Source organism: Dermacentor albipictus, chromosome 1 (genome assembly GCF_038994185.2).
Source record: "Dermacentor albipictus isolate Rhodes 1998 colony chromosome 1, USDA_Dalb.pri_finalv2, whole genome shotgun sequence".
NCBI classification, from domain to species: Eukaryota; Metazoa; Arthropoda; class Arachnida; order Ixodida; family Ixodidae; genus Dermacentor; species Dermacentor albipictus.
Genome location: NC_091821.1, coordinates 161478782 through 161494118, shown reverse-complemented (window position 1 = coordinate 161494118; position 15337 = coordinate 161478782). Strand labels below are relative to the sequence as shown.

Sequence of the window (15337 nt, the reverse complement as noted above, 5' to 3'; positions counted from 1 at the left end):
TTCAGGGCCCCTCTAATGCATGCACAAAGTTGCACTTCTTTACATCAGTTAGTTTCTGGAAACAGCCATGCACGAGTGCTCGCGACAGGCTTCTGCTTTAGCAGAGGTGGCTAATTACGGCACTGGAGACCTTTGTGAACTCAAACCAAGATACTGCAATGACATTAATTCCTTCCTTTCTTTTTTGCACTTTGTCACTGGCTCTATTGGCAACCTGACTGTGCCATCACAAGTAGTTAGTTGGCAAGGCAGACAAGAAGCTGAAAGAAAAGAATTTGTGTGATGCCAGCTCTGGCCTCTTTGTGAAAAGCATTACCTTGAATTAAAACTTGCTGCAAGGCAGCAATATTCTGTGAAACATGTCTTCACAAGCAAGTAATTGCACCATAATATCACCACAAGGTTGTATTTCAAAAAGTTTATTAGAAGACTTAAAGAACTATGAGATTGACAAAGAACCAAACACATTCCATATAACTTATGACAAACGCACAGTAATGTAACCTTCTGTATATAGTACTTGCTGTCTTCTGAATATACCACCCATTTTTCATTAACCTAGCAATGTGCATGATGCAATGTTGTATATGTGTAGTTTAACTTCTCAGTACACTTTTGGTACTTAGCAACAAGAGTTACCACTTGTTCTGCTTATTTTCATCATAAGCACACATCATACTGCTGCTCATACTAGTAAACTACTTAATCTGGACATTGCATAATGTCTCTGCAGTCACATGGCCCTGGCAGCCAGTAACAAGCCATTGTTGGCCTTTGTAAGTTGCCCTTTTTTCACCGTCAGTCTTGAGATCGGGGGCCACCTGCAAAGAAAGATGAATTCTTAAAGGAAACACTTAAAAACAGGAGGGTGAATGACGGTGTATTAATACTGAAGCAATGCCTTGTGCTGCAACATGCACCACTATATTCTAAAATGTACCTCTACAAGACTAGTTTTCCGAAAACAGCTGAAAACGTACTACTTGTGGGTTAGGCAAAAAACTACTCCCCACTTTCAACTGTTGTCCACTACACGATGCTTGTGAATGGTACTAAAGCTGGCTTAAAACATAGCAGCTTTATGCATAGTACATTTACGCTAGCACACATCAGATGAACATGTACCGCTAGTAATGATTTCGTGTCGCTACAACTGATACTTTCGTTCAATATATTCAAGAAATTCATTCTGACACATTCACGTAAAGGGCCTCTACAAGTTGAGTCCTCGAACGTATCCCAGCATTTGCGGGATGAGCGAAATCAATGCCACTCGTATGCAGAACACCAGTTGGTGCAATACCTGCTCAAAAATTTTCTTCTTGGGGTTCAGCTGTGCGTCTGGCTGGCCTGGATAACCGTCGCAGACAACACGATCGCCTGGTTGAGCACCTGGAGGAGGAGCCAGAATTTCAACTTTCTCTGGAGTACTCGCACACATGACCATGGCTTCCGATGTGACACCACGCATCTTGGCAGGCTTCAGGTTGCACAGAAGTACAGCCATGCGGTTCTGCATCTTGTCCAGCGGCACAAATTTTACCAGTCCCGAGACAACTGTACGAGGTTTTCCCTCACCTACGTCAACCTGTTCAACGTATAGAGAGTCGGCGTCAGGGTGCTTGACTGCGCTCACGATTCTTCCCACACGCAGGTCAAGTCGGCTCACATCAACTGGCTTAGAGTCATCGTTGTCTTCCAGCTTTTTCTTAGCATCCGCTTTTTTTGCCGGGGGTGCTTTTGCGTCTACAGCAGGCCCAGCACGTTTCTTGGGCTGATCGCCGGCACCAGCGTCACCAGGCTTCTGCGAAACGGCTCGTGCAGCTGGCCTAACGTTATTTGCTTGAGCTGGCTGCTCAGATTTCGCTAATTGCGCGGAAACACCTACTGGCGCAATACCGTTGCCAGCTTCGGCTGCCTCGAGGCGATTTTTCCATGCTTCGACATCTTGGCGGAGCTGTTCGTTTTCGCTTCGTAAGCGGGCACATTCAGCTTGAACATATCGCTCTGTTCTAGCAGCACGCAAAGATTCCAGCTGAGCAGTGAGCAAAGCGAGTAATTCGTCCGCCTGCTTGGCCCTGCTCATTACCCGCGCAAGCGCGTTATCAACGATCATCTTGAAGAACTGCAGGCAAGAGTAATGAATGGGAAAAAAAGCGACAGTCGATAATCTCTTACGAAATTGAGGTAAGCTCGCAAACGCGGCAAAAATCGTCGAGATCACTTTACCGCAACCACGTTATACAAACCGGAAGCGGAAGCTTCGCGTTTGCACAGGCACACGCGATGCCAGTAGCGCTGCCATCGCCAAGCAAAACGCTGTGGTCCAAGCCACGACCTACAGTATAAAGCAACGTTACTAGATTGTTTGTATAAAGTAGGCCGTGGTCCAAGCATACCATTGACTCAGTACTTTTGCACATTATTTTGTCTACAGTCCTTAAATTGTTGCCTCACGCCACATAATTTTGACGTGATTTGCAATTTCAGGGCAAAAAAAATTGCGGCGTTATTGGGCACATTGACATAGCCATCGCAATCGCAACACAACTCAAGTTCTGAAATGGCAGACGCCAGCGAGAAATTAAGCAAAAAGTGAGTAGCTTTTTAGCGATATTGAAGTTATTCACGTGGCTAATTGGCTACCTTTCATTTACACAACTAGATAACAGTTGATTAGCCTGCTATTTCCTAACTGTAACGTTATGTTCGCCTTGAATACGGGTGGTGGTGGTTCACGTCCACGTGCACCGTGGGATAGCCACGCTCCATTGTGGGAAGTGCTGATGGCGTTACTTTAGAGGGACGATTGCTTTACCTTAGCGAGTACTCCTACCCGGCATTATATTCCTGGCAATACATAAGTATCAAGCTTTTATAAGGAAGCAGCTGATGTCATTTCATTTCTCGTCGCTTGTTGCTCCTGACGAGCGCCGAGGAGCTGTAGTGGCATAGCAGCATGTCGAAGCGCAAAGCTGTGAATATATAAATCCTCACAATATTGCTACTGGCTCGCCGTTTGCTTGCTAGTATACACATTATGGCCGCAATCTGTAGCAGAACACTCAAACCGATAGCTGTGTGCGCCTGGAGCTGTACCTTGTACTGCATTAGCGCGAATTGTTAACATGCACGAGGATCACAGCCTGTTCACTGTGGTAGCAGCATCTTACGTTGACGTTTTTGTTTCATTTTTCTACTTACGCACTTGGGTGTGAAACGGCCTATGTTAATGGAATCAATAAAGATACTGAAAGCACACGATCATTAATTGAATATATATATATATATATATATATATATATATACATATATATATATATATATATATATATATATAGCGTTTTACATGGAGTGTGCAATTATGTGTATAAGTCACTTTTTTTTTCTGCTCTAGAATGAGGTCTAGAATGAATGCTCTAGAATGAACTTCACTGCCTGCACGGCACTGAAGTTGAGAACAGCCTGATGGTTATTTTGCACATATTTCATCATATTCTGTATAAAGTTCAATCATTTCTGTAGTTGAAGATTTTATTCAGTGGGGCACCGATAAAAGTATGCAAGCAGTTTCTAGCTGTTTTATTTTATTTTATTGTCGCTGTTACCGGCGGAAGCATCGGCGAAGTTACAGAAGTCTGCAGCAGCCAGATGAAACAAGGCCAACAACCACTCAGCCATAACCAAACTAAAAAGAAAAAATAGAGATAAATCTCGGATAAGTGGTGGTGCATGCACCGAAATAGCCGAAGTCATAAGGGAGATTCAGTGGAAGAGATTTGTGTATCTAAAATTTTCATGGATATCTTAGAGTGTGGTTCATTATGCTGATAACATTTAAGTAAAGGTGGTTATCAACTGATTGTCATCTCTTATTAGTTGCATTGGATAGATGAATGGATTGATGGATAAGGCTGAAAAATCAGGTAGTGGCACATGTCACTTAGCTGTGACTAATAATATATCTTGTACTTAGTAGAGGGGGAAATTTCACTCTTGCCTTAATTTCAGCCACCAATCAGATAATATCCGTTTGGTTATTTCTACCCACTTAAAGTCTATTTTTCCTCCACTGTCTCTAAACCCCAATGCTTTGGAAAAGTGCACTCCGTTGCTTTGAACTTTAGGGTGAAGCCCTTTACAGAAAAGTATCAGGTGTTCAGGTGTTTCCTCTTCCTCTCCACATGCACTGCATGACGTGTCTATATACTCCTGTCCTGGCTTCAAACAACAAAGAGCTTTCCCTAAAATTATCATAGATATTTTCTTTGGCAATTTCCTGCTTGAAAGTTCTGTATGTTCCCAGTGCCGATTTTGTCTACATCCCTGTTTTCCACATACCCCTCTCCGTTTCTTTAACCTTTTTCTTAACCAATGTTTCTTGGCTTGCTTCCATGCTGTTGTCCAAATATTCGCATGACCATTTTCTGGCTCGCTTCCTCCATTTTGTTTCAACAATCCTCATGTACAGGGTACTGAAAACGTTCCTGAAATGAGCAGAACTGAAATCCACTAATGGGGGCACGTTAAAGATCCCCTGATGGTAGTTGATATTAATCTGGAGTCCCCCACTACGGTGTGCCTCATAATCAAATAGTGGTTTTGGAACGTAAAACTCCAGAATTCAATACAATTCAGTCACTTATTAACACACAGCCTTGTATTAAGTGATGATGGCATCACTTTTAGACTGCTCTTTGCATTTCTGACAGGGTGAATACATTTAATATAATGTGCTATTGCCACCTCAAAATGCTACTGGTAACAAGACATTTGAGGTCAATAATATGAATAAATAATTATTTTTATAAACGACAAAAGACCAAATAATCTTAAGCCCTCCCTCAAGAAAATAGGAAGTGGCAGTTAAGTGCTACAGACAACTGAGGGAAAATGCACACAAATCCACTCGTGAGTGGAAATGGCCATAAAGGCTTGTGCTTCACCCATGGTTGCCCTTGGTGTGCAGTTCTCGCTAAGTTGCTAAAAGTGCAACAAATCACATGTAAGTATTAAACCAAACATAACTGAGATGAAGGGGCATTAATCAAATGAAAAGAGGGAAAAAGCTTCTAAGGGAGCAATGGAGTCTGCTGTACAGGGCTATACACATTCCTTCAAATCATGCCTTATACAGCAATTAGCTCTTGAAAAGCCTGAGGGAAAGACATTAAACTATGTGCTTGTGCAATGCTTTACCTGGGAGCATTCTTCCCTGAGTAATGTCCTTAACATGGTAAGACAAGTGCATTGAGAATTCATAAGAAGGCAGACATTAAAGAATTGAAGAATTGTAGGCCCTATAAGTACTGTATAAAATATTCAGCAAGATAATTTCCAATAGAATCAGGGCAACAGTTGACTTAAGTCAACTAGGAGAACAGGCTGGTTGCAGGAAGGGATATTCTACAATGTATCATCCATATCATCAATCAGGTAATCAAGAAATTTAGTAGAGATACCACCAGTCATAGAGGCATTATGTAATGAAGGAGTACAGGAGGCATACATGAATATCTTGGGAAACATCTACAAAGATTCCATAGCTACCTTGTTTCTCCATAAGTAGAAAATTACCTAATATGAAAAGGGTCAGGCAAAGAGACGCAATCTCTCCAGTGCTGGTCACTGCATGCTTAGAAGTATTCCAGCTATTAGACTGGGAAGGCTTAGGAGTGAAGATCAACGGTGAATATCTTGACAACCTTCAGTTTGCAGATGACACTGACCTGTTCAGTAACACTGGGGATGAATTGCAACAAAGAAAAGTGTAAGAGTGGCATTGCATAATCTTGTGAGTAGCCTGGCAAGGGAACATGAATTCATGATTGCCAGTCAGCCTCTGGAGTCTACAGGACTAAGTTTATCTAGGTCAATTACTAACAGGGTGCCCTGATCATAAGAAGGAAACTTACAGAAGAACAAAAATGGGTTGGAGTGCATATTGCAGGCATTACCAAATCCTGACTGGAAGGTCAGTGGTGCTAACATAAGGGGCAGAAATTTGGAGTTTAACAAGGAAGCTGGAGAACAAGCTAAGTATTGCGCAAGGAGTGATGTAGCGAAGAATGTTAGGTGGCTAAAGTGAGCAAGGGACAGAACACTGACTATAGGTGCAACGTTAAGAGACAGGAAGAGAGCAGTGTGGATCAGAGAGCAAACGGGGATAACTGATATTATAGTTGACATTAAGAGAAAGAAATAAAGCTGGGCAGGCCATGTGGTGGACCATTATAGTTGCAGAATGGGTGCCAAGGGAAGGGAAGTACAGTCAACGATGGCAAAAAATTAGGTGGGTGATGAAAATTGCAGGAACGAGTTGGAATTGGCTAGCGCAAGACAGTGGTAATTGGAGATCGCTAGGAGAGGCCTTTGTCCTGCAGTAGACATAAATATATTGTGATGATGATGATGATACAACCAATGATGACATGCCATTCTGTACAGGGAGCGGGAAGGGAATTAAAAGATTTTATAGAAGAGTGCAAAAAAAAAAGAGAAAGAAACAAATATGAAATGGGTGAGTGAACCTAATAATATTTACAGGTGAGACAGTGGGTGAATTCAAGTTTTTCTATATCATATAGTGAATATTTCAAGCTTTGCAAGAAGATCAATTTTTATAGGTATTTTTAAAAAATTTAGAACAATAAATCAATAAACAATTTGGAACAATAAATCCCAAGGCCCACCGCTGTTTTGAAGGGCCAGGCATTGGACCTAAGATGCTAGGTAACATTAACGAATTGTGACAAATCATGTCCATTTGGTGTTCAAAAAAACGCCTCTCATCACAGTACGCTGGAATATTCGAGTAATATGTGCTCCACTGTTAAGCTGCCACAGTTATAACAGTAGGGACCAGTGGTATGCCCTATGCAATACAGATAATTCTTTGTGAATGCTAGTTCAGTCACAGCTGATGGTTCAATGCCTCGAAGTGTGAAGGAAGTGGTTGTGCAATTCTTGATCTTACTCCGGGGTTACTCGATCACAGGAAGTGATCTTGGTGAAGCGGCAGATTCTAGAGGCTATCTTTTTCTTCATGAGCCCTTTTATTTTATTATTTTATTATATATGTGTGTGTGTGCGTGCGTGTGTGTGTGTGTGTTATTGCTATGTTTGAAGTGCCAGCTTTTGTAAAATATATTCTAAAATTTTGGGATTCCAGCCCCTTTTGGGTAGCTTCATGTGCTTTTTCGTTTCCCGAAATACCTGAATGGCCAGGTATCCACTAAAAGGTGAAGCAATGCCTAACAATTTCGGCCCTGTTGTGAAGAGAGACAGTGTCACAGGCTGCAGGTTGGTTGTTACATCGCGTGTGCCTGTTCCACATACTTTGTAGGGCCACTTTCGAATCTGTGAATACTTGGCAGCTGCTGTCGAAGTACATGCATAAGGGCTTTCTTAACTCTCTTGGGCACCAATTAATTTTGTTGACAGAAAACTTACTTTCGCCACGTTGCTTGCATCTTGAGAAACATAAAAAGTGTACAGTTGCAGAATAGATTAAGAATTTTCATTGTTTAGCGAGTTTTGTCAAGTTTACATAATGTGGACTCCTTGCAACAACTCACTACAGGAACATTAGATATGAGAACATCAACTATTTCATGTCTAGAAGGCTTGACAAGCACCTGTCCAGGCACTTGAAAATTATGCCTGGTGCAACACACTGGGAAAAACAATGTAAGAAGTGAACCCACTGCATACTACATACCCACACTGATCAAAAACACAACCGTTTACCTTTGCACTTATTTTACTAAAAGGTTTTGCACCTATTCAAACTTGCAGCACAATTCCAGTCAGAAGAGTTCCAAGGCGTATGCGAGTATTAAGTATAATTTTAAGTATCATTGCTGTTATCAATGCTTTTGCTGTTGATGCACTATCATAGCATACACAGTTGTGTACGTACACAGTGCCTGGAAGGGTTAATGCCATATCGCTTAGTTGATGTAGATGATGATGTTCACTCAGGACAAAACAGAAATTGTCCTGTAGAGGGCACAAAAAACTGGCACGATGAACGATGTTGAGTTGTAGAGCCATCCGTTAAAATGTGTGTACACTTCCAATGGCCTGCCCAGAGGCAGACCAGAGGTAGTTCGGCGCTGATTATAGAAATATTCTTGTACAAATAGTCAGCTACAAGGAAGCGAAAGCTTAAGGTGTCATGAAACAACTGTCTTTGAGTATGTCTTAGACTTCTGAAGGGGTTGTCCCGCTTAGAAATAGTAGCAGAAGCTGGACACGGGCCTCTTGACATGCTGTCTTTGCAGGAGACACTTTGGATTCATCTCAGACACGCAAACTTTGAGCATGTAGAAAGACCTGTAGTGATGTGTGTATGGGCATATGTATGCACAGTGTATGCAAAACCATGTTGCGGTGCACATTGCGTATGTAACCATGTCGGTATATACAACAGATTATCCGCATTTTTGAAGTGAAGTTGAAAGAAGCACCTTGGAAGGAGAAAACTTAAAAGGAAAATGAAGATGATCCAAAAACGGAAGGCGAATAGGTGAAGAATGCAGTCTTAGTAGACTGTGTGGTACATTAAAGGCGCTTTCATAAAGAAATGAACACACAAATTTACGCTAATCTTAGACTTTCCGCCAGCGCAGTTGGCCTTGGTGGGGAAGTATTTTTACGGTTACAAGTGCTACCCAGGTGTGTGTCAAACATTTTATGTACCTCTCTAGGGCAATGTCTCTAATGTATATTTAATTTCAACTCAACGTTTATAGCACGCTAAATCATTAACCTTTGCTAAGGGCACCCTCTTACAAATTTCCCTTCTATCTTCTTTTCTGTGGTCAGTACATAGGGCCACTGTTCCACTCAACGAAAGGTGCCCCGGCCCAGCACCTTTCTTCTTTTTTTTTTTTGTGAATAATTCGTTGCCCTTTCACCACCCCCCACCCCATTGCTTTCACTGCCCAGCTGCACCCCTCCCCAGGCACTGCTCCCGAGGTAGACTTCTGCCCCCCACTAATGGCACCACTGTATCTAATTATATATATAGTGTTCATAACCTGATCGCAAGCATTTATTTTTACACTGTGAAGACATTTCACCTTGCTGTGATGAGTGCTTAATACTGAGACATGGGAGATCTTTGTATAAAGCTTTCTTTCCGCTGAACTGATCTGCTATATGCAGTGTTCTTGCTTCTCAAGTTATTAATTGTGCCTCGTGCTGCCACCTGCTGGCCTCCTGGTTAGCTCAGGTGATAAGTGGCTAACCCAGAATGGTGTTGGCCCCGTGTTTGATGACTGTGCCAAAACAAGTTCCGCTGCAAAGGTTTGTAAGGAACTTCTGTCAGTTTCTTTTGTAGCTTTGTGCTACTTTCAGGTCAATGACAATTTATCCCTCACATAAACTAGTGTGATGCACGAACAGCTACAACATACAGCATGCCACCCACAAATTCAGGCTGTGTGCTCATACCTTGGTCAAGCGGCATTGTGGGCTGTTATATGTTCACCAAGGTGCAAGGATCATGAGCTCTGCTGTAGGGGCGTAGTTGTAGCCAGCCTTTTATTCTGTTGTGGCATGCTCCCCCAGGTGACGATGGCCTTGAGAGCACTTTGCCAGACAATAGGACGGCACAGTTCCTTGGTGCTGCCAATGGTTCCTTCTGCTAGCACATGTCGCATATGTAAACCCAGGACATTGGCTGCTTCGGCCCACGTGAGGTTGGTGACTGGCTCGCAGCCTCAACTTTAAACATTGGAGGTATAGAGGCTAGATAAGAAATGCTGCACACACACTTTCCTTTACTGTCCAGTTAGAAAGTAGGAAGCGCTGCATCCGTAGCATTAAACCGCTTTTGAAATTCACTTTTTTTTTTTCATTTTCCTCTCATTTTGCTGTATTGTTGTTGGCAGTTGTTGATCATCTTTGTGCTGTTTTTTCTTGTTACGAGGCAGCTCTGGATCAGTGGCCCCCAATATGATAGTATGTCACGAAGTGCAGTGGTTTTTTATATACATGTACGCACCTGACAGCTCACCTGCTCCTGTCTTTAGCGAGCTTAAAGGGGCCTTGAACCAACCCCCGAGCTTAGTGAAAAGACATTGTCCACAGATAGCACACGCTACTATGAATATTTTGGCCAAGTTTTGCAGTTGTGCGCGGCGCGTGGATCTCGCAAGCGGAGCGCGAGGTCGCTTTTCTCCAAAATGCTCTTTTTCTCTTTCCAAAGAAGCCGGCTGCTCGCCCTTTCTAGACTTTTTATTTCGTAATATAATGATTTCCTGTATGCAGCTACTACATATTTGCCAATTAAGCAAGAAGGATGTTTGGATCAGTGTGCTTCTTCCTACTGTTATTGTGTATAGTTATTGATGCAGTTTAATGAACAGGCTGAAGTAAGCGAAAGTCTGCTTGCAAATTTCGATAATAATTACGTACTTACGAAAGGAGCCGACAATCGTCTGCTAACGCTCAGAGCTGGTCGGCCGTGTAGGAATTAAGCTTGGGCCAACCTGGTTATTGGTGTCGTAGCCTCGAACCACGCATAACTTAAGGTCAGACGAAACGCACGCTTGCCAGCACGCTCTTGCTCCTGGCCACTCCTAGTTAGATGCCTTGGCAGACTTCGCTTCGTAATGAGCTATTGAATAGCGCTTCAAAGTGCACAAGTTGGATGCGGCTACTATCCGTCAGTCAAGCTGGTGCAGGACAAAGCTAGTCCATTCCATTTAGCACAGCCAGACAGAAGCATATGAGCACAAGCGCACACCCTAACCCTGTTGTGCACAAAGCAAACACTGAAGTTGCATGTAACGACGGTCTACTATGTAGCGTAGATACTGTGGCCGCCGTGGGGTGTTGCAAGTCCACTAGCTGAGCGCACTGCTGTTCACTGAGGACAGCCACGTTGGGCACGTTTAACGCATTGTAGGCACCAAAATCGGAAATAGTGGCATCTACGTGAACATCCAAAATCAAATTTGGACTGCGCGCCACGGTGATGTTCAGTAGGCAGAGCATTGTGGGCGCGCCCCACTCCGCCGTAGCCTTTGCAGTGCAAATCATTGAAGAAGGAGCGGAAGCACCTTCTTCCTTCTTCCACCTTCACCTGCCAATAACTGTGCTTGTGCTGAACACATTGAAGAACTTTTTGCGGCAAAGTATTTCTGAAATAGCCTAATTTCAAATGCATTTCATGGCTTCAATATAAAGTGGTTCAGGGCCCCTTTGGTGGCGCCATCCTGGGTCGCAGAAAAAATTTCTGCATGCTCTCATGCATTGTGTTAGGTTATTTAGTGGTCTTCATCTGAAATTTTGTATTTTAGGTACAAGTAAGGTCTGTGCTGCATTTTTTTATTAGTGATATTTCATAGTAATGGGACATTTGTTTATGTTCCCTGTAGATTGCTAATGATGCTCTCTGTGATCTCTGCACTTTTCTGTGTCTTGGTGTGACATCCACTTACTGAGTGGCATTGCAGTTTTGCTGCTCTGCATTTGTATCAGATTCTGACAGAGTGCATTTAAGGTGTCTTAAGGAAAACATTGCTCATGTAGGAAAACTTAGAACTTGTTTTATACTTCCTTATTTTCCTAAATTTTGTTATTGCTGCAAAGAAGCCTTCCCAAGAAGCCCGGAAGAAACAAAGAAACCTAAACGCAGATACTATGCGTGGGGCTGTAGCTTCATAAAATAAGTAGTGGGATAACTAATTGCAGCTTCATGAATTGAACAGCAGTCAACTTCAAATCTGTCTACAGTCCACCTTAATAACAAAGTGCTGGCGGCCTCCAAAATCATTGGTTATGCTGGTCACTTTATCCTAAAGGTTACACAGTACAAACGGGACAGAATTATTCCTTCATTATACTGGTCATTTCGTTGTAGAGGTGTTCATTTTAGAGGCACTCAACTGTATAAGTATGGGTTGTGAAGCTATATGTTGGTAAAATTGTGGTGTATTTTTCATCTGCTTTTTAGGGCACAGTGCACATTCCATTCTGTGTAAATGTTTGCTTCTGAAGGGATCACAAACTAACATCTGTGCAGTGAAATGGTAATCTCTGTGAATGGCAGAATAATATTTGCTGATGTTTGACTGTGTCAGCTGTGTAACCAAGCTTACATCATTTGCAGTGCTGCACTTTGCTTCTTATTGGCCTTTGGTTTGGTTGTAGCATGTTTTATGTATGGCTTCTTGCTTTGCTGTCAAATGCATTCTTAAAGTTGATACATGGCAGCTTTTTTTTTTTTTTTTTTGTGCAGTGAGCTGAAGCGAAGGCTAAAGGCAGAGCAGAAGGCAAAGGAGAAAGCAGAGAAGGCTGAGGCCCTGAAGGCTGCTGTCTCAAATGCCAACAATGTTGCATCTAATGATAATGATGAGGAGACAATGGATCCCAATGTGAGTACCTTAAGCTTTGTACAAGGAAAAGGAGGAGTTTTTGAAAATTTTTGTTAGCTTACTTAAGCACTTTATCAAATTCTCATGCAGATTGCTTTTTATGGGTGGAATGAAATGAACCCATTTCAGTGGTCTCAAGGGCCTGAATGTTGACGTGGCCTAAATGAGAGAAGCCAAATAGGGAAGAAACGAAAGTGCACAAATAGAACTGGAATAGAAAAATATATATAGACTGCTTTCACAGGCAAGCAGGAAAGCTGCAAGGGATGGCAAGCATTGTGCTGCTTTCCTCTTCTCATTAGAATTTGCAATAAGGGAAGGATTAGCTCTATGTATCGATGAACTGCTTATAAAGCCATAACTTTTGTTCACTTTTAGCATAGATTAAGAGTGCCACATTCTGGGAATGCCCGTGAATTGTGTCTGTTAGCACTATGCTTCAGCGTTGTTGGTTCAGACGCCCAGTGAAAGTGGATGAAATGTCATGACAATACCACTTTTCTCAGGAACAAAACCTTGAATGTGAAGGTATGGTGTGTTTGCATCCTTGCAAAGATGACCCATTGATGAAAAACATGCACTCCCGTTCTCTCCCAGAGTCTCTAGAAGCTCTGAAACACGTGTGGCACACTGCAAGCTCCCCTTGGAGTAATATAATGCTTGTCACCTAGCAGCTTTACACACATTTTTCAATTTTGTAAAGATAAACTGCATATGGTTAGGTGTTGAATTCAAGCTGCAGTTCTGAAGGGTGCAAGGGAAGAGGCATGTCATAGGTGTTTATTTTCTTTGTCATTTTTGCTTTCAGCAAGCCTTTGAAGGTGAAATATTTGTTCACATAGCTTTCACGAGAGCTTGTTTAATGGTAATTTCATCACTCAGCTAGGTAATGTCAAGGACGGGCTCCAAATTGCTCATTTTGCTCTAGCAGCCAAAAGTCAACTATTTAAAAGTTAATAAATTAAACTGCATTAATTATGCACATAACTGTTCAAATCACAGGCTGCCAACTCAAATGGGAACAATAACATCACTGTTATATATATTGCTATAATCCTGAAAATTTAATGCAGCTAAAAAAACACCCGATATATCATGACCATCATATTGAGCAGCATGCTTAAGCCAGTCAAATGTCTGATTGATTGATGGATGGAATCTAACATTCCAGAGCAATACAGTGTGGAGAGATGGTGTACGGGCACTGATTGATCGGAGGTGGCAGTGGCCTCTGGGGGCAGTGGATGTGAAAGACCCATTTAACTTTGTGGCGTCGCATAGTATGTGATCTCAGGAGGCGGCTGATAAGACTGGTTTGCTACTTCAAGGCATATCAAGGCTGCCAAAGTCGAGAGTGTCAATATGCAAAGAGTGAGAAGAGGGAATCAAGGGGCTATACCTTTAGTAAGAACCATAAGAAGCCTGCAGACAATGGAGCCAAGGAAAGCATGGGAGAAGTAAAATGTTTCTTTAACTGTAGAATTAAAGCTGAAAGTTCAATTTACAACAAACATTGTATTCTTAATAAAGGATAAGTCTGCATTGTTGGAAGTTGTGCTTGTTTGTTGGGCACTTCTTACATAGTCCAAGAATAAACTATTAGTGACGACACAACGCATGTTGACCTACACACATTATGACTGCCGATATTCTAAATATATATGTATATATATATATATATCCATTTACATTATCAATACTGACCTGAAAGGAAATCAGAGTAGTGAAAACAGAACAGCACAACTTTATGCACCAAATCAGTAATACTACTACTGTGTGGAAAGCAGTTCGCGTTAAGCGATGGTGTGTCTTTACATCAGATGTGCACTCGGAGAGTTAAGTGAGTTTTGGATTTGGGATTTCATTGCAGTCTGTAGTCTTTGTGTTGAGCTGTTTGGAGCATCAACTTTTTTATGGATTTCACGACTGTCTAGGCAGCGGGCAGTGGCGGTGTACCCATCAGTTTAGCTCACCAGCCCACCACTGTTAACGACCTGTTGTGGTGGGGAAAGTTCAGCTGCCTTGGCTTGCAGCATGCTTGTGATATGAGCCTAGTGAGGCCAGCCAAACCAAAAAGATTAGCTGACTGTCAAGACTGCCTGGGTGCACAACATGTAGACAGACTAATACCCCTGTCACACGGCACATGTAACATTATTTCCAGCAAATTAGATTACGTCTTAATGCCATTTTTGTTGCTTCTACACGGGCCTAGTAAATGACATTCACAGCTAATAGCATTCGCCCATTGAATGAGTTTCCCGAACTCCTGCAAGCGCGACTTATGTAATCTCGATGACAGGGGCTTGGCAAAAAATTATGAAATACATAAGTTAAAACGAAATGTAATCGGAGTAAAGGTTGTCATAATTGCTGTTATAAACTTTTTAATAATCTTATGACGTAAAGCACGATAGTTGAAGTAGTTTGTGCAGCTATATTCTTCTTCCCAGTCTCCGACTGGACGCTAGCACCTCTTGTCGGCCGTACTGACAAACGCTCATCTGTCTTTTTCCTTTTCTGCATATTGTTTTCAAAGTGGTACCACACTAAATCCTATCCACCAACCATGGAAACCAACTCTGCAGGTTTGTCAGCGGAGAATCAGAAGTGAAAAGCGCACTGGACCAATGACGAGACGCATGCGCTGCTGAAAGTGTGGGAAGACCACCTCACCGATTTGCGCTGGGCGAATTGCAACCTGAAATTATACATGTTCATTGCCAACTGTCAATACATGCCGATTGCCAATTGATGCTGATAAACATCGGCATCAATTGCGAATGCCATTTTGTATACCTGTGTAGACAGGGAATGCAAGACCGCAATGACATTTGGTATGAATTTAATTTAGTGTAAATGGCATTTCACATGCCGTGTGACAGAGGTATAACTTGCCTTGATTTCAGTGTTGCCTGCTGTGTGGGAAATGGAGTGTAATTTGCTTT

The 15337-nt window shown here is 42.2% G+C and overlaps 2 protein-coding genes across 3 annotated transcripts in view; one reads left to right on the top strand and one right to left on the bottom strand.

Annotated features, from left to right (window-relative positions):
• Positions 1-403: 403 nt before the first annotated feature.
• Positions 404-2260, bottom strand: AIMP1 (aaRS-interacting multifunctional protein 1). Its single transcript, XM_065443549.1, has 2 exons — positions 1304-2260; positions 404-821 (listed from the first exon to the last, which is right to left on the bottom strand). Exons 1-2 carry the CDS (start codon positions 2114-2116, stop codon positions 699-701), a joined length of 936 nt encoding a protein of 311 aa, XP_065299621.1. The 5' UTR covers positions 2117-2260; the 3' UTR covers positions 404-698.
• Positions 2261-2423: 163 nt separating this feature from the next.
• The window catches only part of LysRS (Lysyl-tRNA synthetase), a 51975-nt gene continuing 39061 nt past the window's right edge, over positions 2424-15337 (top strand). Inside the window, exons 1-3 of one of the 2 annotated variants that reach the window (XM_065443527.1) lie at positions 2430-2595; positions 9577-9707; positions 12254-12389. In XM_065443527.1, coding sequence (XP_065299599.1) covers positions 9583-9707; positions 12254-12389 — 261 coding nt within the window. In that variant the 5' untranslated portion in view covers positions 2430-2595; positions 9577-9582. Of the gene's footprint in view, positions 2596-9576; positions 9708-12253; positions 12390-15337 lie in introns of both variants that reach the window. The other variant, XM_065443535.1, reaches the window with a different exon arrangement.